General features: G+C 45.9%; 1 protein-coding gene across 1 annotated transcript in view; it reads right to left on the reverse strand.

The window, feature by feature from the left end:
- Positions 1 to 27,301, reverse strand: part of LOC106560938 (zinc finger CCHC domain-containing protein 14) — a 39,666-nt gene extending 12,365 nt beyond the window's left edge. The window contains exons 1-9 of the mRNA XM_082957201.1: positions 25,794 to 27,301; positions 23,442 to 23,568; positions 11,675 to 11,745; positions 11,450 to 11,521; positions 11,159 to 11,244; positions 8,752 to 8,849; positions 8,114 to 8,150; positions 6,423 to 6,702; positions 5,878 to 5,966 (exon numbers count right to left, since the gene is read on the reverse strand). Of these exons, the coding sequence (XP_082813327.1) occupies positions 5,878 to 5,966; positions 6,423 to 6,702; positions 8,114 to 8,150; positions 8,752 to 8,849; positions 11,159 to 11,244; positions 11,450 to 11,521; positions 11,675 to 11,745; positions 23,442 to 23,568; positions 25,794 to 26,435 (1,502 nt within the window). The 5' untranslated portion in view covers positions 26,436 to 27,301. The remainder of the gene's footprint in view (positions 1 to 5,877; positions 5,967 to 6,422; positions 6,703 to 8,113; positions 8,151 to 8,751; positions 8,850 to 11,158; positions 11,245 to 11,449; positions 11,522 to 11,674; positions 11,746 to 23,441; positions 23,569 to 25,793) is intronic.
- Positions 27,302 to 27,640: the final 339 nt, after the last annotated feature.

Below are 27,640 nucleotides of genomic sequence, written 5' to 3' on the forward strand. Positions count from 1 at the left end.
TCCATCCATCCATCCACCCACCCATTTATCCATCCATCTACCCAATCATCCATCCATCCATCTACCCATCCATCCATCTACCCATCCACCCATCCATCTATTCATCCATCCATCCATCTACCCATCCATCCACCCATCTACCCATCCATCCATCCACCCGTCCATCCATCCATCCACCCATCCACCCATCCATCCATCCATCCATCTACCCACCCATTTATCCATCCATCTACCCATCCATCTACCCATCCATCCATCTACCTATCCATCCATCCATCTACCCATCCACCCGTCCATCCATCCACACATCTACCCATCCATCCATCTACCCACCCATCCATCTACCCATCCACCCATCCATCCATGCATCCATCCACCCACCCATTTATCCATCCATCTACCCAATCATCCATCCATCCATCTACCATCCAGCCATCTACCCATCCATCCACCCATCCATCTATTCATCCATCCATCCATCCATCCATCTAACCATCCATCCACCCATCTACCCACCCATCTACCCATCCATCTACCCATCCACCCATCTACCCACCCATCCATCTACCTATCCATCCATCCATCTACCCATCCATCCATCCATCTACCCATCCATCCATCCATCCATCTACCCATCCATCCGTCTACCTATCCATCCATCCATCTACCCATCCACCCGTCCATCCATCCACACATCTACCCACCCATCCATCTACCCATCCATCCATCTACCCATCCACCCATCCATCTACCTCATCCATCCATCCATCTACCCATCCATCCATCCATCCATCTACCCATCCATCCATCCATCCATCTACCCATCCATCCATCTACCTATCCATCCATCCATCCATCTACCCATCCACCCGTCCATCCATCCACACATCTACCCACCCATCCATCTACCCATCCACCCGTCCATCCATCCACACATCTACCCACCCATCCATCTACCCATCCATCCATCTACCCATCCACCCATCCATCCATCCATCCACCCACCCATTTATCCATCCATCCATCCACCCGTCCATCCATCCATCCATCCACCCATCCACCCATCTACCCACCCATCCACCCACCCATTTATCCATCCATCTACCCATCCATCTACCCATCCATCCATCTACCTATCCATCCATCCATCTACCCATCCACCCGTCCATCCATCCACACATCTACCCATCCATCCATCTACCCACCCATCCATCTACCCATCCACCCATCCATCCATGCATCCATCCACCCACCCATTTATCCATCCATCTACCCAATCATCCATCCATCCATCTACCATCCAGCCATCTACCCATCCATCCACCCATCCATCTATTCATCCATCCATCCATCTAACCATCCATCCACCCATCTACCCACCCATCTATCTACCCATCCACCCATCCATCCATCTACCCACCCATCCATCTACCTATCCATCCATCCATCTACCCATCCATCCATCCATCCATCCATCTACCCATCCATCCATCCATCCATCCATCTACCCATCCATCCATCTACCTATCCATCCATCCATCTACCCATCCACCCGTCCATCCATCCACACATCTACCCACCCATCCATCTACCCATCCATCCATCTACCCATCCACCCATCCATCTACCTATCCATCCATCCATCTACCCATCCATCCATCCATCCATCCATCTACCCATCCATCCATCCATCTACCCATCCATCCATCTACCTATCCATCCATCCATCTACCCATCCACCCGTCCATCCATCCACACATCTACCCACCCATCCATCTACCCATCCACCCGTCCATCCATCCACACATCTACCCACCCATCCATCTACCCATCCATCCATCTACCCATCCACCCATCCATCCATCCATCCACCCACCCATTTATCCATCCATCTACCCAATCATCCATCCATCTACCCATCTACCCATCCATCTACCCATCCTCCATCCATCCATCCATCCATCCATCTACCCATCCATCCACCCATCTACCCATCCATCTACCCATCCACCCGTCCATCCATCCATCCATCTACCCACCCATCCATCTACCCATCCATCCATCTACCCATCCATCCATCCACCCATCCATCCATTTACCCACCCATCCACCCACCCATTTATCCATCCATCTACCCATCCATCTACCCATCCATCCATCTACCCATCCATCTATCTACCCATCCATCCATCTACCCATAAACCTATCAATCCATCAACCCATCCATCTATTCATCCATCCATCTACCCATCCATCCACCCATCTACCCATCCATCTACCCATCCATCTATTCATCCATCCATCTACCCATCCATCCACCCATCTACCCATCCATCCATCCATCTACCCATCCATCCATCTACCTATCCATCCATCCATCTACCCATCCACCTGTCCATCCATCCACACATCTACCCATCCATCCATCTACCCACCCATCCATCTACTCACCCATCCATCTTTCCATCCATCCATCCACCCACCCATTTATCCATCCATCTACCCAATCATCCATCCATCCATCTACCCATCCATCCATCTACCCATCCACCCATCCATCTATTCATCCATCCATCCATCTACCCATCCATCCACCCATCTACCCATCCATCCATCCACCCGTCCATCCATCCACCCATCCATCTACCCATCCATCCATCCACCCACCCACCCACCCATCCACCCACCCATTTATCCATCCATCTACCCCTACATCCATCCATCTACCCATCTACCTATCAATCCATCCACCCATCCATCTATTCATCCATCCATCTACCCATCCATCCACCCATCTACCCATCCATCTACCCATCCACCCGTCCATCCATCCACCCATCCATCCATCCATCCATCTACCCATCCATCCATCTACCCATCCATCCATCTACCCATCCAGCCATCCATCTACCCATCCATCCATCTACCCACCCATCCACCCACCCATTTATCCATCCATCTACCCATCCATCTACCCATCCATCCATCATCTACCCATCCATCCATCCATCTACCCATCCATCCATCCATCCATCCATCCATCTACCCATCCATCCACCCATCCATCTACCCATCCACCCGTCCATCCATCCACCCATCCATCCATCTACCCATCCATCCATCCACCCATCCATCCACCCACCCATCCACCCACCCATTTATCCATCCATCTACCCCTCCATCCATCCATCTACCCATCTATCTATTCATCCATCCATCTACCCATCCATCTACCCATCCACCCGTCCATCTATCCACCCATCCATCCATCTACCCATCCATCCATCTACCCACCCATCCATCTACCCATCCATCCATCTACCCACCCATCCATCTACCCACCCATCCATCTACCCACCCATTTATCCATCCATCTACCCATCCATCTACCCATCCATCCATCCATCTACCCATCCATCCATCCATCCATCCATCTACCTATCAATCCATCCATCCACCCGTCCATCCATCCATCTACCTATCCATCCATCCATCTACCCATCCACCCATCCATCCATCTCCCCACCCATTCATCTACCCACCCATCCATCTACCCATCCATCCATCTACCCATCCATCCATCTACCCACCCATCCACCCACCCACCCATCCATCTACCCATCCATCCATCCATCCATCCATCCACCCATCCATCTATTCATCCATCCATCTACCCATCCATCCACCCATCTACCCATCCATCTACCCATCCACCCGTCCATCCATCCACCCATCCATCCATCCATCTACCCATCCATCCATCTACCCACCCATCCATCTACCCATCTATCCATCCATCTACCCATCCATCCATCTACCCACCCATCCACCCACCCATTTATCCATCCATCTACCCATCCATCTACCCATCCATCCATCTACCCATCCATCCATCCATCCATCTACCTATCAATCCATCCATCCACCCGTCCATCCATCCATCCATCTACCCATCCATCCACCCATCCATCTACCCATCCACCCGTCCATCCATCCACCCATCCATCCATCTACCCATCCATCCATCCACCCATCCATCCACCCACCCATCCACCCACCCATTTATCCATCCATCTACCCCTCCATCCATCCATCTACCCATCTATCTATTCATCCATCCATCTACCCATCCATCTACCCATCCATCTACCCATCCACCCGTCCATCTATCCACCCATCCATCCATCTACCCATCCATCCATCTACCCACCCATCCATCTACCCATCCATCCATCTACCCACCCATCCATCTACCCACCCATCCATCTACCCACCCATTTATCCATCCATCTACCCATCCATCTACCCATCCATCCATCCATCTACCCATCCATCCATCCATCCATCCATCTACCTATCAATCCATCCATCCACCCGTCCATCCATCCATCTACCTATCCATCCATCCATCTACCCATCCACCCATCCATCCATCTCCCCACCCATTCATCTACCCACCCATCCATCTACCCATCCATCCATCTACCCATCCATCCATCTACCCACCCATCCACCCACCCACCCATCCATCTACCCATCCATCCATCCATCCATCCATCCACCCATCCATCTATTCATCCATCCATCTACCCATCCATCCACCCATCTACCCATCCATCTACCCATCCACCCGTCCATCCATCCACCCATCCATCCATCCATCTACCCATCCATCCATCTACCCACCCATCCATCTACCCATCTATCCATCCATCTACCCATCCATCCATCTACCCACCCATCCACCCACCCATTTATCCATCCATCTACCCATCCATCTACCCATCCATCCATCTACCCATCCATCCATCCATCCATCCATCTACCTATCAATCCATCCATCCACCCGTCCATCCATCCACCCACCCATCCATCTACCCATCCATCCATCCATCCATCTACCCATGCATGCATCCATCTATCCACCCACCCATCCATCTACCCATCCATCAATCTACCCACCCATCCATTCATCTACCCATCCATCCATCCATCCATCTACCCATCCATCCATCTACCCACCCATCCACCCACCCATTTATCCATCCATCTACCCATCCATCTACCATTCCATCTACCCATCCATCCATCTACCCACCCATCCACCCACCCATCCATCCATCCATCTACCCATCCACCCATCCATCCATCCATCTATTCATCCATCCATCTACCCATCCATCCACCCATCCATCTACCCATCCACCCGTCCATCCATCCATCTACCCATCCATCCATCTACCCATCCATCCATCCATCCATCTACCCATCCATCCACCCACCCATCTACCCATCCATCCATCTACCTATCCATCCATCCATCTACCCATCCACCTGTCCATCTACCCATCCATCCATCAATCCATCCATCTACCCATCCATCCATCTACCCACCCATCCACCCACCCATTTATCCATCCATCTACCCATCCATCTACACATCCATCTACCCATCCATCCATCCATCCATCCATCCATCTACCCACGCATCCATCTATCCACCCACCCACCCATCCATCTACCCATCCATCAATCTACCCACCCATCCATTCATCTACCCATCCATCCATCCATCCATCAATCCATCCATCTACCCATCTACCCATCCATCTACCCATCCATCCATCCATCCATCTACCCATCCATCAATCTACCCACCCATCCATTCATCTACCCATCCATCCATCCATCCATCCATCAATCCATCAATCTACCCATCTACCCATCCATCCATCCATCTACCCATCCATCCACCTCATTACACACTGAACTACCTGTGTCAACACAGGAGTATGTTGGAATGGGCACATCACTGCTTTTATGGGGCTGGGGGACAGAGGGCTTGATAAGGGGTCTGGGTTCAGGGTTCAGACTCACTTCTGCAGTTCCAGCTGCGTCTTCAGCTTCTTCTTGGCTCCCTGGGTGAGGTCATACTTGTTCAGATCCTCCTCTGTGAGTCCAAGGAACTGCGGGAAAAAAGAGCACATTTAAGAGCACAGATAGGGGCTACTAGGGAGAATGTGATTGTTAGGGGAAGACAGCAACTGTTGTTTGATCTATTCTAATGTCTATTGTTGGGGCTTTCTAATAACAGACATGTAACCTCATTCTGACATGTTATCATTGATATTGCACTTGTCCAGCCTACTTGCTTCTAAATATCCTTTGCTGTTTTGATGTTGTTTTTTAATATGTGATTTTGCCAGTATTGTGATTGCTGCAAAATGAATCCCTCTTTGAGGACATCAACGTTTTCTGAATCTGAACTCTTTCCCTGCATACACCCCATTTCCAAGCCAGAACTAAGCCACTTTTAGTTATATCCTTATCTCTTCAGCTTCATAGGTGTCTTAAATGCCACTCATCCTCTGTAACCTAAACCCACCAATGAGAGACTCTCTCCTTCCTCAAAGCCCACCCACCTCCTCCATGGTCAACTGCTTGAACACTGGGTAGTACTTGTGCAGGCGGAGTTTCCTCAGCCAGTCCAGGATGCCGTTCTGTTCTGGGATGCTCTGCAGTGGAGGACCAGGGTTCTGGAGGTGGCCGGGAGGGAGTGCGTTGTCCCCCCCTGCTACCCCCACCCCGCCGGGGGGGAGGATGGGCACAGTGCCCTGGGGGGGCAGCTGGGTCGGAGAGCGAGTCTGAATGGAGTTGTGAACGCTCATGACTGTCTGGATACTGGCTATACCACATAAAGCCCTGAGAGAGAGAGAGAGGGGGGGGGTGAAAGAGGATAGGAAACATGGAGGAAAAATAGGGAAAGGTTTGTGACAGAAAAAGGACAGTGAAGAGACATATATTGCTAAGGATGGAATTAATGTAATTAAGATATTAATATAATTATAGGCATCAACAGTCTATATTGTCAAAAGTATGTGGACACCTGCTAGTCAAACATCTCATTCCAGAACCATGGGCATTAATATGTAGTTGGTCCCCCCTTTGCTGCTATTACAGCCTCCACTCTTCTGCGAAGGCTTTCCACTAGATGTTGGAACATTGCTGCGGGGACGTGCTTCCATTCAGCCACAAGAGCATTGGTGAGGTCGGGCACTGATGTTGGGTGGTTAGGCCTGGCTCGCAGTTGGCATTCCAATTCATCCCAAAGGTGTTCGATGGGGTTGAGGTCAAGACTCTGTGCAGGCCAGTCAAGTTCTTCCACACTGATCTCGACAAACCATTTCTGTATGGACCTCACTTTGTGCATGGAGGTATTGTCATGCTTAAACAGGAAAGGGCCTTCCCCAAACTGTTGCCACAAAGTTGGAGCACAGAATCGTCTAGAATGTCATCGAATGCAGTATTGCAGATTTCCCTTCACCGGAACTAAGGTGCCTTGCGCAAATCATGAAAAACAGCCCCAGAACATTATTTCTCCTCCACCAAACTTTAAAGTTGACACTATGCATTGGGGCAAGTAGCGTTCTCCTGGCATCCGCCAAACCCAGATTCGTCCGTCAGACTGCCATATGGTGAAGCATGATTTTCACTCCAGAAAACGCATTTCCATTGCTCCAGAGTCCAATGGTGGTGAGCTTTACACCATTCCAGCCGAAGCTTGACATTGCGCACGGTGATCTTAGGTAGTGAGTGCTGCAACCGAGTATATAAGATGTTCAGGAGTCTTATGGCTTCGGGGTAGAAGCTGTTTAGAAGCCTTTTGGACCTAGACTTGGCACTCCGGTACCGCTTGCCAGTATACTCGGTTGCAGCACCGAGTGTCTACGCGCTTCAGCATTCGGCAGTCCCGTTCTGTGAGCTTGTGTGGCCTACCACTTCACGGCTGAGCCGTTGTTGCTCCTAGACGTTTCCACTTCACAATAACAGCACTTACAGTTGACCAGGGCAGCTCTAGCAAGGCAGAAATTTGACGAATTGACTTGTTGGAAAGGTGGTATCCTATGATGGTGTCATGTTGAAAGTCACTGAGCTCTTCAGTAAGGCCATTCTACTGCCAATGTTTGTCTATGGAGATTGCATGGCGGTGTGCTTGATTTTACACACTTGTCAGCAACGGTGTGGCTGAAAAAGCCGAATCCACTAATTTGAAGGTGTGTCTACATACTTTTGTATATATAGTGTATGTTGAGTGTTAAAGAGGGGAGCCCACCTGTTGGCTCCTCTGTATTGAAACAAGCACCCAAGACCTGTAGCACATGAAAGAAACATAGATCAGTCAGCCACATAATCAACAACCTCTAAATAAGTATACTCTATGAATGGTGATATATACAGTACGCAAAACTCATTTTTTAATCTTGTCTATTGTTTATTGACTTCTTGATCTCTTTACAAGTTAGGAACAAAATATCAGCTGAGGGTCACCAGTTTTTCCAGTTTAATTTAAGAGCAGTGTGATATTTCAGCACTTTACTGGGGCCTGTGGTACCACATTACAGCAGAGTAAGATAGATTTTTATTTCACTGCATCCCAAGGGTCTCGCAATATCAGCCAAGAGCTGAAAGGCTAGCTGCTCCAGACACAGTCAGACAGACATCCAGGTCTCTCCCACTGCCACTGCCCTGCCTGGGGAGACGGAACTATAAATAAACTCTAGGATGAAGTCACCATTCGCCAGGCCTACCAACACAAACATGCCAGTCCAAATTCCCACACAAATCTAAAATAGAACCCCCCCCCCCACACCCCTCAAACCCCAGAGATGAAGTGCCACTCCTCTCAGCCAAACAGAGGGGGGGACATATACGTCCCATGAACACAGAGTAGGGTTAGGACAGGAGTCTTACTTGCAGTGGGGGGGGAGGAGAGGGCAGTGGTGGCAGTGCTGAAGAAGAGTTCGGCTTGGTAGTGTTTGAGAATGTGGGCTGGAAGCACTGTCAGGCACCTGTACAAGGAACGAACATATGAGATAACGTTACATTCCATGCTTGATATGATTCCTTCCCTCCTTATCTCTTGTCTTTGACAGTAACACCTGGAACTAGGTAAAAAACAAACACTAAAACAACATGGTTTGTTTTCAAAACAAAACAAATCAAATCAAATTTAATTTGTCATATGCGCCGAATACAACAGGTATTACAGTGACATGCTTACTTACAACCCCTTATCCAACAATGCAGTTTTAAAAACTACCTAAAAAAAACAAGACTAAGAGATAAAAGTAACAAATAATTAAAGAGAAGCAGTAAAATAACAAAAGGCTATATACAGGTGGTACCGGTACAGAGTCAATGTGCGGGGGCACCGGTTAGTCAAGGTAATTGAGGTAATATGTACATGTTGGTAGAGTTATTAAAGTGATAGATATTAACAGAGAGTAGCAGCAGCAGCGTAAAAGGGGGGGTGGGGGGGGGGCAATGCAAATAGTCTAGGTAGCCATTTGATAAGATGTTCAGGAGTCTTATGGCTTCGGGGTAGAAGCTGTTTAGAAGCCTTTTGGACCTAGACTTGGCACTCCGGTACCGCTTGCCATGCGGTAGCAGAGAGAACAGTCTATGACTAGGGTGGCTGGAGTCTTTGACAATTTTTAGGGCCTTCCTCTGACACCGCCTGGTATAGAGGTCCTGGATGGCAGGAAGTTTGGCCCCAGTGATGTACTGGGCCGTATGCACTACCCTCTGTAGTGTCTTGTTGTTTGAGGCCGAGCAGTTGCCATTACAGGCAGTGATGCAACCAGTCAGGATGCTCTCGATGGTGCAGCTGTAGAACCTTTTGAGGATCTGAGGACCCATGCCAAATCTTTTCAGTCTCCTGATGGGGAATAAGTTTTGTCGTGCCCTCTTCACAACTGTCTTGGTGTGCTTGGACCATGTTAGTTTGTTGGTAACTTGAAGATCTTAACCTGCTCCACTACAGCCCCGTCGATGAGAACGAGGGCGTGCTTTGTCCTCCTTTTCCTGTAGTCTACAATCATCTCCTTTGTCTTGATCACATTGAGGGAGGGGTTGTTGTTCTGGCATCACACGGCCCTGTAGGCTGTCTCGTTGTTGTCGGTGATCAGGCCTACAACTGTTATGTCATCGGCAAACTTAATGATGGTGTTGGAGTCGTGCCTAGCAGTGCAGTCATGACTGAACAGGGAGTAAAGGAGGGGACTGAGCACACACCCCTGAGGGGCCCCTGTGTTGAGGATCAGTGTGGCAGATGTGTTGTTACCTACCCTTACTACCTGGGGGCGGCCCGTCAGGAAGTCCAGGATCCAGTTGCAGAGGGAGGTGTTTAGTCCCAGAGTCCTTAGCTTGGTGATAAGCTTTGAGGGCACTATGGTGTTGAACGTTGAGCTGTAGTCAATGAATAGCATTCTCACATAGGTGTGTCCAGGTGGGAAAGGGCAGTGTGGAGTGCAATAGAGATTGCGTCATCTGTGGATCTGTTAGGGCGGTATGCAAATTGGAGTGGGTGGTGGTGTTGATATGGACCATGACCAGCCTTTCAAAGCACTTCATGGCTACAGACGTGAGTGCTACGGGTCGGTAGTCATTTAGGCAGGTTACAAGTGAAGTCACTTGCCAGTTGGTTAACGCATGCTCGGAGTACATGTTCTGGTAATCCGTCTAGTCCTACGGCCTTGTGAATGTTGACCTGTTTAAAGGTCTTACTCACATCAGCTGCGGAGAGCGGGATCACAGAGTCGTCCGGAACAGCTGATGCTCTCATGCATGTTTCAGTGTTACTTGCCTCGAAGCGAACATAGAAGTAATTTAGCTCGTCTGGTAGGCTCGTGTCACTGGGCAGCTCTCGGCTGTGCTTCGCTTTGTAGTCTGTAATAGTTTGCAATCCCTACCACATCCGACGAGCGTCGGAGCCGGTGTAGTACGATTCGATCTTAGTCCTGTATTGATGCTTTTCCTGTTTGATGGTTCGTTGGAGGGCATAGCAGAATTTCTTATAAGCTTCCGGTTTAGAGTCACACTCCATGAAAGCGGCAGCTCTACCCTTTAGCTCAGTACGGATGTTGCCTATAATCCATGGCTTCTGGTTGGGGTATGAACAGACAGTCACTGTGGGGACGACGTCATTGATGCACTTGTTGATGAACTACAGTAACTACTTGGTTGTTACTCATTATCATACATATGTAGTATGAAAATATTATATATCACAATACATACAGTGTTAATGCACCACTGTTATCAAGTGAACATATTCAGGTGGGCTACCTTGGTCAGTGACAATGCTGATGGACCTTACCTGGGGTCCAGCTCAGGGGCCTGATCAAGGCCAAGGGACTGAAGCAGGAACTTCTCTAGACCTTCATCAGGGAAAAGCTGGGAGACCTGGGAGAAACACAAAATAGGATATTGACCTTCACATAACTATTCAACAGACGGCAGATGGGTACAGTGGACATAAAGACAGGTTTTTTCCTCCCTTCAAATTCTGTAAATCCTAGCCTGAAAAAAGGTAGCTGCTAGTTAGCAGAACAGTCGATAAGAGACACAAGCGCTCAGTCCCCTCTCTGTGCTTCAGCCACTTTCTTACCTGGGAGAGAAAGTTCAGCACCTCCTGGTGAGTCCTGCTCACAGTGGAAACAGAGGAGTCTGACCATGTGACCTGTGAGATAAGGAGAGAGTGAGTAGACAGGGCAATAGTATACAATAACTAACATACAGTACATACTGGAACTTGTGTGTTCCTGTGTGTGTGTGTGTGTGTGTGTGTGTGTGTGTGTGTGTGTGTGTGTGTGTGTGTGTGTGGCATACCCACCTCTAGCATATATTCACTTGGTTTCTCCCCCTTGTGAGTCACTCCACTCAGCTCTATTCTCTCTATGTTCACTGAAAAAAATAATATATGTATATTATTTGGATTATCTGATATTATCTGTCAGCAAACAAAGAACATCAAGTAAGACATTGCTTTGGTGTCTCATACTTTTCTACCATACATGCTAGATGAAAACGTAGTTCCTGTTAGATCTACTGTCGAGACTGTTCTTTTGGCACCAAATGTACTTAAATTACATATCTGAATTCATAGAGAACATCACAGGGAATGATGTCACCTGGTGTCTATTAAAACACATTAAACACTTTCAACTGGAGAACAGAGGAGGACAGCGAGATAGATAAAAAAGACTAGAGAGAACATACAGATAGAGAAACAAGGTAGAAAAAAAGAGACAGGAGGATGATCTAGATTTATGGCTGGACTAGTGGCACATTTTAGGGATCCTGCCAGTGACATTTTAAAACATTTGGCTGAACTCCGTATCAGATTCAGAGAACACACACACACACCATCTGAAATCTCATACACAACACTCATAAACACACATACAGTAGAGTGCGCGCGCACACACACACACACACACACACACACACACACACACACACACAGGCCTGTTTGTTAAATATACCCTGCAGACTCAGCACTTCCTCCGGTGTGTATTAGCACTGGGAGAGGCACTAGCTAGCTGAATGAAGCTCTGTGCTGAAAGGGGATCAGAAATGTAGAAATATTGTGAAAAACACGGCAGGCAAGTGTGAACTCATCTGAAGTGTTCTGAGTAGCAGAAAGCCTATAGGTCTCACTGTAAGTCTAAACTGCTTTACTAAAGGCTAAAACGTGTGTGTGTGTGTGTGTGTGTGTGTGTGTGTGTGTGTGTGTGTGTGTGTGTGTGTGTGTGTGTGTGTGAAAGAGCGTAGGAACACTGTGTGTAAAAGAGCCAAGTGGGGAAAGTGAATGTGATGTGAGTGAGTGAGTGAGAGACAGCAGAGGAACTATGTCATGCTGTCTGGCCTGGATTCTCCCTTCCTGTGTGAGCTCCCTCTCCTGCAGTCACGGCTAGAAGGGATCCAGCTTTTGTAAATTTTAGCTAAATTTTAGCTAACTCTAACTATTTTCCTAAGCTTAACCTAATTCTCATAACCTGTCTCGTTAATTCTCCTAACCTGCTGTGAAAAGTCATATCTGACGTTAATTTTACAAAAGCTGTATCCCTTCTAGCCATGACCCTCTCCTGCCCATACAGAATTATACAGTGGCCACAGGCTCAGCGATAGAGCAGTCCTGCCCTAATACCATGCACTCTCCGTCACGGCAGAGTTTACACATCAGGCCCAGCCCCCTCCATCCTCACGCAATAGAAAATGATAAAAACTCACCTAGAACAAATCTAAGCAGATCTTTTTTTTTAAATTGGTATCATGAACAAAAATATAAACAAAATATGCAATAATTTCAAATATTTTACTGAGCTACAGTTCATATAAGGAAATCAGTCAATTTAAATAAATTCATTAGGCCCTGATCTATGGATTTCACGACTGGGAATACAGATATGCATCTGTTGGTCACAGATACCTTAAAAAGAATTAGGAGCGTGGATCAGAAAACCAGTCCGTATCTGGTGTGACCACCATTTGCCTCATGCAGCGCGACACATCTCCTTTGCATAATGTTGATCAGGCTGTTGATTGTGGCATGTGGAATGTTGTCTCACTCCTCTTCAATGGCTGTGCAAAGTTGCTGGATATTAGCAGAAACTGAAACACTCTGTCATACACGTCGATCCAGAGCATCCCAAACTTCCCCAGCATGCCAGTGGCCATTGAAGGTGAACATTTTCCCGCTGAAGTCAGTTACGACACTGTCTGCAGTCAGGTCAAGACCCTGGTGAGGACGACAAGTACGCAGGTGAGCTTCCCTGAGACAGTTTCTGACAGTTTGTGCAGAAATTCTTTGGTTGTGCAAACCCACAGCTTCATCAACTGTCTGGGTGGCTGGGCTCAGCAATCCCGCAGGTGAAGAAGCCGGATGTGGAGGTCCTGGGCTGGCGTGGTTATTCGTGAGGCCGGGTGTATGTACTGCCAAATTCTCTAAAACGACATTGGAGGCAGCTTATGATAGAGAAATTAACATTCAGTTCTCTGGAAATGAACTCTGGTGGACATTCCTGCAGTCAGCATGCCAATTGCACGCTCCCTCAAAACTTGAGACATCTGTGGCATTGTGTTATGTGACAAAACTGCACATTTTAGAGTGGCCTTTTATTGTCCCCAGGACAAGGTGCACTTGTGTAATGATGCTGTTTATTCAGCTTCTGGATATGCCACAGCTGTCAGGTGGATGGATTATCTTGGCAAAGGAGAAATGCTCACTAACAGGAATGTAAACAAAATTGTGCTGAACATTTGAGAGAAATATGTTTTTGTGAACATTTCTGGGATCTGTTACTTCAGCTGATGAAACATGGGACTTTACATGTTGTGTTTATTTTTTGTTCAGTGTATGTCATTGTAAGTCAACTAAATATGTAACTACATTTCCCATTGTTTTGTGATTTGGTATGGTATGATCATCTGTAGATAAATTGTCATTAAAGTAACTGTCCAGTGTTTCTAGATTTCTATGAAATATTACTTATAATTAATTACAATATGAGTGAAATAGTTGTCCTTCCCCCAAAAATGTAATTAAGTATGGCATACCCCAACAACAGAATGGTGTGGGTGTATAACGGTCATGAAAAATATCAACTCAAATATTCAGTATTCAGTAGACCGTTCTCATCCTCCTAAGGAGGTTGACATCATCCACTATGAGGAAATAGCAAGCATTTTTTAAACAGTCTGTTTGAGATACAAGTTTGAGTTGGGGTTGGGCCAAGATCAAAGCAAAGCAGTGCGACAAAAACAACAACACAGAGTTACACATGGGATAAACAGTCAATACCACAACAAAAATCTATGTACCGTGTGTGCAAATGTTGTAAGGTTAGGGAGGTAAGGCAATAAAATAGGCCAATAGTGGCGAAATAATTACAATTTAACATTAACACTGGAGTGATAGATATACAGATGATGATGTGCAAGTAGAGATACTGGGGTGCAAAAGAGCCCAAAAAAGAAATAACAATATAGTCAGATGACAAGAGAGCAGCTGGTGCAGCAGTGTTCTCTGGGGTAATCAATGTCTCCGTCAGTGCCAAAAAGTGTAGAGACTGAAGGGCACTAGGAATTCCACATGGGTTGTGCACGCTGGGTACACTAAATTAGAGGGGTTGCCGCTACGGGGTAGGGAGCATCTGTAAAACCTACATTGAAGAGGAGCGAACTGGGGTATAAAACACACACATACAGTGCCTTCAGAAAGTATTCACAACCTTGGACTTTTCCACATATTGTTGTGCTACAAAGTGGGATCAAAATGGATTTAATTGGCATTTTTTGTCAACGATCTACACAAAGACTTTTTAAAATGATTTGTAAAACATATATGAAAAATAAAACACTATACAGTATATACAAAAGTTTGTGGACACGCCTTCATATTAGTGGATTCGGCTATTTCAGCCATACACATTGTTGTCAGATGCATAAAATCGAGCACACAGCCATGCAATCGCCTTAGACAAACACTGATAGTAGAATGGCCTTACTGAAGAGCTCAGTGACTTTCAACGTGGCACCGTCATAGGATGCCACCTTTCCAACAAGTCAGTTCGTCAAATTTCTGCCCTGCTAAAGCTACCCCGGTCAACTGTACTGTTATTGTGAAGTGGAAAGGTCTAGGATGCAAGTATATTACTCGCTAATGTTCAGTCTCTGGACAATAAAGTAGAGGAGCTCAGAGCGAGGATCTCCTTCCAGAGAGACATCAGGGACTGTAACATACTTTGTTTCACAGAATCATGGCTCTCTACGGATATACTGTCCACATCCATACAGCCAGCTGAGTTCTCAGTACATCGCACAGACAGGAATAAATAACTCTCTGGGAAGAAGAAAGGAGGTGGTGTATGTTTCATGATGAACTATTCATGGTGAGATTGTGATAACGTACATAAAACGCAAGTCTTTTTGTTCATCCGACCTAGAATACCTCACAATCAAATGTCGACCATATTACCTCCCAAGAGAATTCTCTTCGGTTATAGTCACAGCCATGTATATTCCACCTCAAGCCGATACTACGACAGCCCTCAAGGAACTACACTGGACTTTGTGCAAACTGGAAACCACATATCCTGAGGACGCATTTATTGTACCTGGGGATTTTAACAAAGACAATTTGAAGAAAACACTACCAAAGTTCTGTCAACACATTGTAGTACTCGTGCTGGAAAAACGCTCGACCACAGCTACTTCCCCTTCCGAGATGCCTACAAGGCCCTCCCCCGCTCTCCCTTCGGCAAATCAGATCACGACTCCATTTTGCTCCTCCCTTCCTTTAGGCAGAAACTCAAACAGGAAATACCCGTGCTATGGTCTTTTCAACACTGGTTTGACCAATCGGAATCCATGCTTCAAGACTGGGATATGTTCCAAGGTCTTGTTCCCGGACAAGCTGAACACCTTCGCCCTCTTTGAGGATAACACAGTGCCACCAACATAGCCCTCTCCTAAGGACAGTGGGCTCGCGTGGCTGACGTGAGTAAGACATTTAAGCGTGTTAAAACCTCTACGGGATCGGTGTCCCTAAACCGGGACGGTTGTTGCTCAATATGCGATAATGTGACTAGAATGATGTTGTAAACAACAGCCAATTCTTATATGGGCAGAAAGCTTAAATTCTTGTTAATTTAACTGCAGTGTTCAATTTACAGTAGCTATTACAACAACAAAAATACCATGCTATTGTTTGAGGATAGTGCACAACAACAAGACATTTTTATCACGGCAACTGGTTTGATACATGTAAATACTGTACTTACATTCCGTAATGTTGCCCATACCCCCGCCCCCCCCTTCTCCCTTCCCGCCCCGGTCATCTAGATGTGTGAAGGTTAGTGTCTTTTCTGTAGGGAAGATAATGATCCATCATGTATGACATTCCTGGGAGTATGTAAACTTCATTTTTTGATTACCACAGCATTTGTGTATGTTCTCTATAGTTTTGTACTTGAAAATTTATAAATTTACCAATTCGGCACCTTTGGGCAAACTCCTGGCAGACTTGATACATTATGTTGTGTTGTGTTGTAATTCTTCACTGGATCCGTCTGAAACTGGTTGAGAGAATGCCAAGAGTGTGCAAAGCTGTCATCAAGGCAAAGGTTGGATACTTGGAAGAATCTCAAATATAAAATATATTTAGATTTGTTTAACACTTTTTTGATGATGATGATTCCATATGTGTTATTTCATAGTTTTGATGTCTTCACTATTATTCAAAAATGTAGAAAATAGTAAAAATAAATAAAAACCCTTGAATGAGTAGGTGTGTCCAAACTTTTGACTGGTACTGTATGTAAGAATGCTGTTCATTGACTATAGCTCAGCCTTCAACATCATAGTACCCTCCAAGCTCATCATTAAGCTCGGGGCCCTGGGTCTGAACCCTGCACCTGGTTCCTGGACTTCCTGACGGGTCGCCCCCAGATGGTGAAGGTAGGCAACAACACCTCCACTTCGCTGATCCTCAAGACAGGGGCCCCACAAGGGTGTGTGCTCAGCCCCCTTCTGTACTCCCCGTTCACCCATGACTGCGTGGCCACGCACGCCTCCAACTCAATCATCAAGTTTGCAGATGACACAACAGTAATATGCCTGATTACCAACAATGACTAGACAGCCTACAAGGAGGAGGTGAAGGCCCTGGTGGAGTGGTGCCAGGAAAATAACGTCTCCCTCAACATCAACAAAACAAAGGAGCTGATCGTGGACTTCAGGAAACAGCTGAGGGAGCACGCCTCTATCCACATGGACGGGACCGCAGTGGAGAAGGTGGAAAGCTTCAAGTTCCTTGGAGTACACATCACTGACAAACTGAAATGGTCCACCTACACAGACAGGGTTGTGAAGAAGGCGCAACAGCGCCTATTCAACCTCAGGAGGCTGAAGAAATTCGGCTTGGCCCCTAAGACCTTCACAAACTTTTACAGATGCACAATTGAGAGCATCCTGTCGGGCTGTATCACCGCCTGGTACGGCGTTTCAACAATACTGTGTAACTCCGGTAGGGCAACATCTGAAAAATAGCGCCTACTTGGTAGTGTGTACTGGGGTTCAAGGTGCTCGACCAGTCGGCGAAAGCCAACATCATCCACGACAGAGGACGGTTGATTGTCAAGGGCAATGAATACCATTATCTTGCCGTTAATGGATTTCACCTTTGAGTTGTCTCGCTGAAATTTTCGTACTCTTTAAAATGACTGCTCGACTCGAACTTGTTTAGTTGTTGGAAGTGTGCACTTAGGATTTTTCTGCTTTTGTTGTGTAGCGCTGTACTTTTTGTGGCATCATTACATCATCTACCTACGTTATATAGGTATGCACCTCTGCTTTGACATCGGTTTTGCACATCGCCGTTAAACTAGACATCGGTCCGATGCCGAAGTTGGCATTTTTAGCTAATATCGTCCGATTCCGATATGCTTACCGATATATCGTGCATCCCTAGTTAGGACGCCTGTATCTTTGTAGTGACTTGGTGTATTGATACACCATCCAAAGTGTAATTAATAACTTCACCATGCTCAAAGGGATTTTCAATGTCTACTTTTTTATTTTCACCCATCTACCAATAGGTGCCATTTCTTTGCGAGGCATTGGAAAACCTCCCTGGTCTCTGTGGTTGAATCTGTGTTTGAAATTCATGATTTTTTAATGACTACCTAATCTCTATACCCCACACATACAATTATCTGTAAGGTCCCTCAATCGTAGATTGTTAAAAAATAAAAAAGCAAACATTGAAAATCCCTTTCATGTTACTGTAATTTCCGGACTATAAGCCGCAACTTTTTTCCCAGGCTTTGAACCTCTAATAAAGGCTAATAAATGGATTTTTCCCGCTTTAAAAAATGTTTCCCCAAAAAAACACATTCTGTGACGTGCTCAGTTTTTTGGCGGTATGAAGCTTTCATTAGACCAATGAAATTGCCGAACGGGTTAAGGTCAAACAACTTTTTTGTTTACTGTTTAGATTCAATCGAGCGCTCTCAAACTTCCCATCATTCTGATTACGGTAGTCATTTTGTCACTCTGATTCCTGGGGGCACAACAAAGTATTTGCAGCCACTCGACATCAGTGTAAATCGTGCATTTAAGGTGGCGCTCCGTGTTCAGTGGGAGGCTTGGATGACAAGTGGGGAGAAATCCTTCACTGCGAAGAGCAACTTATGGTCAAGTCTGCCAGTGGGTCCTGACAGCGTGGAGCATTGTCAAAAAATCCACTATCATCAACGGGTTTTGAAAGGCTGGACTGCTGCGTGTTGAAGAGGGCTCAGCGGGGGATTTGCCTCCAGATGAAAGTGACGAGAGCGACAATGAAAACGATCCAATAACGGATGAAGCAATTCTGAGGCTATTCAACTCCGACACCGAAGGAGATGGTTTCAGTGCACAGGAGGAGGAAGATAGTGACCAATGACTTTCTTGGTAGGCTACTGTTTACTGCTAATTTTTTTATTTTTTGTTACAAACCGTGTTTCGTTAAAGCCTATTTATTTTTGTTACAAGCCATGTTTCGTTAAAGCCTGTGTAAAGTTCATTTGTTTCAATGTACCGGTAGGCACCTGCGGCTTATAGACATGTGCGACTTATTTATGTTCAAAATATATTAATTTTTTTAAATTCAGTGGGCTTATATTCAGGTGCGCTTAATAGTCCGGAAATTACGGTAAACACTATTATGGCACACAGTGTGAGTCGAGGCAATTTATTATGTGACTTTTTAAGCATATGTAAACTCCTGAACTTATTTAGGCTCACCATAACAAAGGACTTGAATACTAACTGGCTCAAGACATTTCATCTTTTCATTTTTTATTCATTTGTAAACATTTAGAAAAACATAATTCCACTTTGACATTATGGGGTATTGTGTGTAGGACAATGACAAAAAAAATCTAAATATAATCCATTTTAAATTCAGGTTGTAAGACAACAAAATGTGGAAAACTTCGAAGGGGTGTGAATACTTTACCAAAGCTACTGTACCAAAGCTACAAAAGAGCAAAATGAGATCATCATAAAAAAACTAAGGAAAGATACTCAAGTGAGAGAGTGGTGTGGAGCCTTCCTCTCTTTCCCTCCTCGAACAACTCAACAGAACAACTCAGAAGAGTGTCTTTGTTTCAGAGACAACATTACCATTTCACAATACTGCCACCGCTGAAAAAACAGGGGAGACTGAAGTACCTGCATTAATTTCCCTGCAGAGGTGAAAGACACACCTCCCAGCACTGATTGCTGATTGCTTGGAAGAGGTGAAGTCCTTTGTTGGTAAAGCAAGGCTCTTGCAATGCCAGGGTTGTGGGTTTGATTCCCATGGGAGACCAGTATGAAAATGAATGTGTTCACTAATGTAAGTTGCCCTGAATAATGAAACTTATTTTAGTCCACAAGAACTGAGCAATCAAACAGCATTATTAAGTATGCCCTAGCAACACAACAGCTACTTATCGAATAAAAAATATACTTGGAGATGACCTTCCGACAATCATTGACCAACGTATAAAGAAGAGAGGCGTGCGCCTGCAGCAGTTTCACTCAGTATGGATGACTCAGAAATAAGAAATCATTATTTTTAACACACATTAATTAATAGCCTACCTGACTATAAGTTAACTTTTTATAGAATGGCATTACATAATTTGCAATTTCATGTGTGAAACATTGCTACAGCAACATGTTAACACCACATTTAGACGTGAGGAGAAAAACACAATTTCACCACCACATGTGAAAATGCAATTCCACATGTGAAAGTGAGATCTTTGGCCATTTAATTTTCTTACATGTTTTAGTTTTATTTTTTTAGTTTTATTTATTTTCACCAAAGAAAGCATGTGGTAGACAACAATACAGATCAAAACAAAACTGGGTGCAGGTGTGGTTGGAAGCCCAAGGGCTTATATGAAAATCATGTGATTGTTTTTTACATGTGAAAATGCACATTTCACATTTGAGGTGTAAGCATGTTTTTCTTTTCACATGCGAAAAGGTGGTGTTAACATATGAACTCTAAATTTAATACATTTGAAAATATGGTTTCATGTGAAACTTCAGCTCAACATGTGAAAAGGGCATCCACCCAGCCCCCTGCTGATCCACCCAGCCCACTGCCCAGCCCGCTGCCCATCCTCCCAGCCCCCTGCTGATCCACCCAGCCCACTGCCCAGCCCACTGCCCATCCTCCCAGCCCCCTGCTGATCCACCCAGCCCACTGCCCAGCCCACTGCCCATCCTCCCAGCCCCCTGCTGATCCACCCAGCCCACTGCCCAGCCCACTGCCCATCCACCCAGCCCCCTGCTGATCCACCCAGCCCACTGCCCAGCCCACTGCCCATCCTCCCAGCCCCCTGCTGATCCACCCAGCCCACTGCCCAGCCCACTGCCCATCCTCCCAGCCCCCTGCTGATCCACCCAGCCCACTGCCCAGCCCACTGCCCATCCACCCAGCCCACTGCTGATCCACCCAGCCCACTGCCCAGCCCACTGCCCATCCACCCAGCCCACTGCCCATCCACCCAGCCCACTGCCCATCCACCCAGCCCCCTGCTGATCCACCCAGCCCACTGCCCAGCCCACTGCCCATCCACCCAGCCCCCTGCTGATCCACCCAGCCCACTGCCCAGCCCACTGCCCATCCACCCAGCCCACTGCCCATCCACCCAGCCCACTGCCCATCCACCCTGCCCACAGTGCCCATCCACCCAACCCACTGCCCAGTCCACTGCCCGGCCACCCAGCCCACTGCCCACAGTGCCCAGGTACCCAGCCCACTGCCCTCTACCACCTTGCCTCTCCCTCAGCACCCTGCCCTGCCCTGTGCCCAGCAGGCAGCAGCTGCTGGAGGCTCCACATGCCTGGTGCCAGACTCGTTAATCCAGGGCATTCTGCCATTCTAACAGATCTGGTTACATATTGCACCCTGTGAAAATACACTGTCACACAAAGACACACAAAAGTAGATATTCTCTTTTGTGCATTGTCAGCATCTTTCGTGTTGTGTATTATGATGACACCAAAACCAAGATTGCATTACAAAATAATAGTCATTCACTATCTGCATGTTTGAATAACAAGTGCACTCTTGCCACTGTGTGTGTGTGTGTGTGTGTGTGTGCATGTGTGTGTGCGTGCGTGTGTGCTTGGAGGTATGCTTGCCCTGCTTTGTGCTGCTGATGACAGGCATGCAGCCCTAGCCATGAAGTAGTGTAGCTAACTCAGCATTGGGTTACCAGAAAACGAAAGGGCCAATCCTATTGAGTAACCGAGAGACCTGCTCCTTTCAAAGCAATATTAGACCCCAGCTTAACATGCTCCTCTAACTATCAACTCTTTAACCCACAGGCACACTTCAAAAAACGATCAACCCCCTTAATATTTGCACTACCTTCAGATAAAAGACAATCCTGCACACTGACACAGTGTGTGTTACAGTACAATCCAGTGACAATCCAATCCTCAAACAATCCAGTGACCTGTCACTTCTACCTACAAGAAGAGGAATCTAGAACTTCCACTACCATCTACTGCCTATTTTGAGAACTTTGGAGAAAAGACACATTGCTGAGGTCATCATTTCCCATTTCCCCCCCACTCCGTCCCACCTCCAGACTAAACTTTCCAAAACTGGAGAAGAAAACGTGGCTCGTGAATTACAGAACATGTGACCACTCTTGGATTCAACATCTGTGTGTTGGTCCAGCCAACAAGAAAAAAAGAGATAGAAAAGAAATCAGACAACCAAGAAACATACAATATTTATAGCTGTAGTGTCTGGGACCTTCAAATAACTCAATGCAAGTGTTCAAGTGTATATTCCGGTCTGTTTACAGCCTCACAGCAAATATTTCAAAAGATTGTACTAAGGAGAAGTAGACAACAGCCTGCTACACTCTGATTGAATAGCATATATACTTTAGTATTCCTCCTCATAACAAATACCTAAATACTAAAGTGATACTCTAGTAGAGTAAAGGTTGTAAACATCCTTCCACATAGCAGTAGAAGTGTTCAGTAGTGTGTGAGAGGTACAGTATGTACAGTGTAAAGGAGTGATTGAAAAATGACAGAATGAGAAGTGTGAAACAGAGGATGATGGTAGATTCCTGCAGCAGCTGCTCCATCCGGACCAGAGCAGCGTAGCAATGTGTAAAACATAACACTGATGCCCTTCACTGCACCACGGCGCTCCCTCAGATCGAGAACTAGATATATGACCATCTTTCTCCCTTCCCATTCTGATAGGGGGAGGGCAGTACGGCAAGCATGCCTCCACATTCCTCAATGAGCCTGGTTTGTCGATTTCGGTGTTTCAGCGTGTGGTTTCTTGTTCTGGGTGCATGTGTGAGTGTCTGGCACAAACTGAACTGCTTATTCTAAAGACACATACTGACTGACTGACAACGTATTACCTTTGAACTCAAGATTCCTATACTAGTGTGTGATGTTGAGAGAGCCTTGACCCTTACTGTCACCGGGATGTCCTGTCCTGTCTCGTACGCAGACAGGGTAGATAAGTGTGACAGATTTCTGTGTACCGTATAAGTATGTCAGAGCAAAGTTCTGTGTCTCACCTTTGCCCGGTTTCCCAACATGCACCTTGACTGGCAGCTCCTTGCATGAGAGAGATGTCATGTGAGGCATAGGTTCTGGACCAATCCCCTCGTCCACTCGCCCTGCCCCGTCCTCTCGGTGCGATGTCTGTGAAACAGGGGTCAAAGCTCAGGTCAAGTAGTCAGAAATTAATATCATGGTCAGAAGTAGTTAGTAGTTTACGGATGTCATTATTCAGCACCTTGACAGCCTTTTCAGACTGTCTCACACATTCTACCATGACTCAAATAGGTAAGAGACAGGGTCACACATACATTTTTCAAAATCACTGAATTCATTTGAAAATGACCTCTGTTGACCTCTTAGGGAGTCATTTTCTCAGGACTTTTTATCTACAGAACATTATAAATCACTGATTTCACATAGACAATGGTATGGTGCTGGAGATACTGAATATAAGGTTAAAAAGTGATGAAGTGCCCCTTTAACCTCTTATAGAGATGGAAAGCTGGTCTTTCACAAAATGTTAGAGCTCTTTCACAGTAGCCTTTATTGTCTTAAGAGTTACACGTTATGACCATTGACAGTGGACATTTACACACTAAGAAGGCCTGCATGTGTCTGTCCTTCTTGCTCTGTGATTAGGTACCTTGAAAAGTTGTCAAGAAGACAGCTAGGGGAGAGTAATAGCCACTGTTACTCTAAACACTTGTCTGTACAACTAACCAACTTCCTGGAAAGGTGAGCCGTTTGAAAAGGACTGTTAGGTGGTCTACTCTTATGTTATTTCAGGACAATTTATCCTGCTCGTCTTTACTTGTATATATGCCCAGTAAACGTATTGCTTCAGTAATAATTGACCGGTAAAATGTATTTTCTAGAGTTGTGCAGTTCAAACTGATTGGTCATGGGAATGGCTTGATTCCAAACCGAATGTGTATACAGTTGTGTCTTTCTTTCCTTTTTGAAGCACTTTCAGTGGTGAGGCTGATGTGTTTAACAGCAGAGGTCAAGCAGCACACATGCTCACCCAAGCAGCAACAGAAACACACACAGACAAGCTCTGAAACCAATTAGGTATGCTTTACAGTGTGCTACTGCCACATCCGCATCGACTCCTGCCAAATCTTCTATTTTTCTAGAGGAAAAGGGGAAATCCTGCTGTTAGGAGAGATGCTAGCTAGATGAGCTGAGGTTTAGAACTGAAACGGGCATGACAGTGGCAAAGGTCCTGGCAGATAACATCCTGAAACACCGCTAAGGAGTTCCTCCTGCCTTTTTCCCTGAAGGTTTAAACCCCAGATAAAGTAGTACATTATCTAATAACAAATGTGTGAGCTTTTTCATTGACTTTCTTCTCATCACCCATCACCATAAGTTTATAATTTACTGAATGATTAATATGTGAGTGTGGTTTATATTTCATGTCTGATCGGGTTAGGGTGACCGTAAAGGCTTCTTCTTCGAACAGTCAGAGAGAGCAGCAATCAGAGCTTCCTGGTGATTCACCGGAGGGTTGAGTCTCTCTCACACAGGGTTGATTTCAGTGTTGTGAAATGTGCTGGCCTGCACTTAACGGAGGCCAAGACCAAAACAACACTAAATACAACCAACCACTTTCCTTTGAGCAGGCAGGGTACTTTCCTCTCAGCCACGAGTTTGAACGGCCCTGTGTTTGTCTGCTGTGTGTCTCTGATTTAAACCAATGACAAACAGGCCTTCGTAGTGATCCTAAACCTGTGTGCCAATGTGTTCAAATCCAACTGATGGTTTACGGTTCATTTTTCATTTGTAACATTATATTTGGCCTTTTAAGTGTTCTTTACTCTCTTTCTCTGTCAAACACACACGCCAGTGCAGACACGCATATGCACACACACACACACACACATTTCCAGATGTATCTAGAGGTTGTTTTTGTAAATAGTAATATTCCTGATGTTCGTCATTAAACTGTCATAACATCATTCAGAACGCTTTGCAATCAATCTTAAAACCAAAGAAAGCTGTATATTTTGTTAACAAGGAAGACGTGGTTTCCTATTCCCACATTGCTGTGTTGACATCCGGTTCTCCAGAGAAGTAAAAGTAATGCTGAATCTACAGGCAGACATTGTGAGTGAATGTTCAGGACTCAGGGGGACCACCAATGGTCGGGGACAACCGACAGACATGTCCCTGGGGGGCCAGTGAAAAACATGTTTGTTTAGTTAAATGAATTCCTTTCAGGTCACTTTCCTAAGAGTTTGTCTCTACAAACTTGTATCCTACAACTTTGTGTTTTGGATGGCTGCTCAAACTTGGAAGTGGCACAAGACCATTCATATGTATAGCCGTCAAGTAAGTGACAACAGGGACAATATATTACCTACCTTATGACAACATGGACACCCATCCTGACTGGAGTTGAGGGTGGGCGCAGTGATGTAGGTAGGGATGCTAGTGGCGGGAGACAGGGTGGCCAGTGCGCCAGTCCCGCTGCAGCCTCCAGTCCCGGCCTGCTGCTCTCTACAGGTGACCTGCAGGATCTCCTGGATCTGGGTCAGCTCCTGTCTTAGCACCTGTTTCTGGTGAAAGCTGAACGCCGGATGATTGGATGCCATGGTGAAGAGGAGAAGGAACTGCTCCCCCGTTCGTCCATCGTTGAGCTGCAGGCCATAGTTGTTGATGACGCTGTCGATGTGCTTGAGCGTTCGGAAGAGAACACCCGCCGCATCTCGGTTGTCGGAGTTGAGAAGCGCGAGGGAGATGAGCAGCTTGCTCCTCACGACGTCGTCGGTGATGTTGGTAAGGTTCGAGAGGTCAGCGGGGTTGTTGGCTTTGATCTCGGCGTCCCTGAGGGAGTGATAGTCCTTGCGGGCTAAGTCTTCCAAGCATGACCCGAGGAAGCGTAGTTCGATTGGAACACAGAGGTCCAAAAGCCCACAAAGGAACTCAGCTCTCTGGGCCGAGTTCAATATCGAGAACCAGTGGTAGACCCCTTCCCTTTGAACGGAGCACCGATTTTCAACCATTTTAACAGCGACTCACAAATTTAAAACATATATTATTTTGTTGATAGTAATTAGGCCTAAAAATAATAAAATGGCAAGACTAAAATGAGTAAGCCAAAACTCCATCTAGGCCTACTATAACAAACTTGAAACAAAAGAGTGCAGAAATTCGGGTGCTGGAACAGTTATTTTGTGAACGTTCACCTGGCGCTGGTTATTCTTTTGACAAAAATCGTATTCAGGACCACTTGAGTTTTCGGAAACACAAGTTGGGCCTACCGCACGCCCGCTTTATTTGTTTACAGGCCAGTCGCAACATTGTTGAAATATGCATCCAAAACGTTGTTCAGGTGAAAGTCTATAAACAAAAGCATGAGTCTGGGTTTACTGTACTGCGAGGCTCAGCGTAGTGCCAACTCTCCAGTCATCCAGGTTTTCTCTGCCAGTCCCCGGAGGTCCCCACGTCAATCGATTATGGAACAGATCATGCACATTCCTCCATGAAGTAGATTGAAATGAAAAATACCATATAAGTATTACACACAGAGATACTTTACTTCCAGTGTCAGAGGCGCCACTCTCTGATTTCCCCCTGTAAAACAACACTTTTCGATGGGAATCCGCATGGCATTCGTTGAACTTCTGAGAGCGTCGGCCAATAAACAAGACCATAAACTGTATGTATGAACTGCAGCCAGCTACCTTAGGGTTAAAGTTTAAACGTAAACTATTTAGTTAAATCCTATTGGTCGTAAGCATAATAAGTGGCGCATCCAGATTTGTTCCAGAGAAATAACGACAAGGATTATCTTTTCGTTAAACTTTTTCGAAATGCAATTCAAGGAATACGCCCACTCCCTTCCATTCTGTCATAACCCTGAAATCGAGAAAAACAGCTGTGTGATAAATTATCCCAAACTCTGCCAGATAAGCCCATTAACTGAAAAATATCCACTTCGATTGGGTGAACATCTTGTCAGTAATCCCAGCTGCTGTTGTGATTGGTCAGAAAAGTATCCGCACTACACATCTTTTTCATATGCGCTCATACATACAACTCTCCGATTTGGTCAACGAGGTACTGTACTTTTTAAAGAGCAAGTCACCCTCTAAAGCCTAGGATTTGAGGAAGTGTATCGTTTTAAAGACATATGCATATGGCATCTTTTGTCATCAAATATATTTTCAAACTAATATTAAAGCCGAACAGCAGAAAAGAGAGAGCA

This window comes from Salmo salar, chromosome 10 (genome assembly GCF_965601325.2).
Source record: "Salmo salar chromosome 10, fSalSal1, whole genome shotgun sequence".
Classification (NCBI taxonomy): Eukaryota; Metazoa; Chordata; class Actinopteri; order Salmoniformes; family Salmonidae; genus Salmo; species Salmo salar.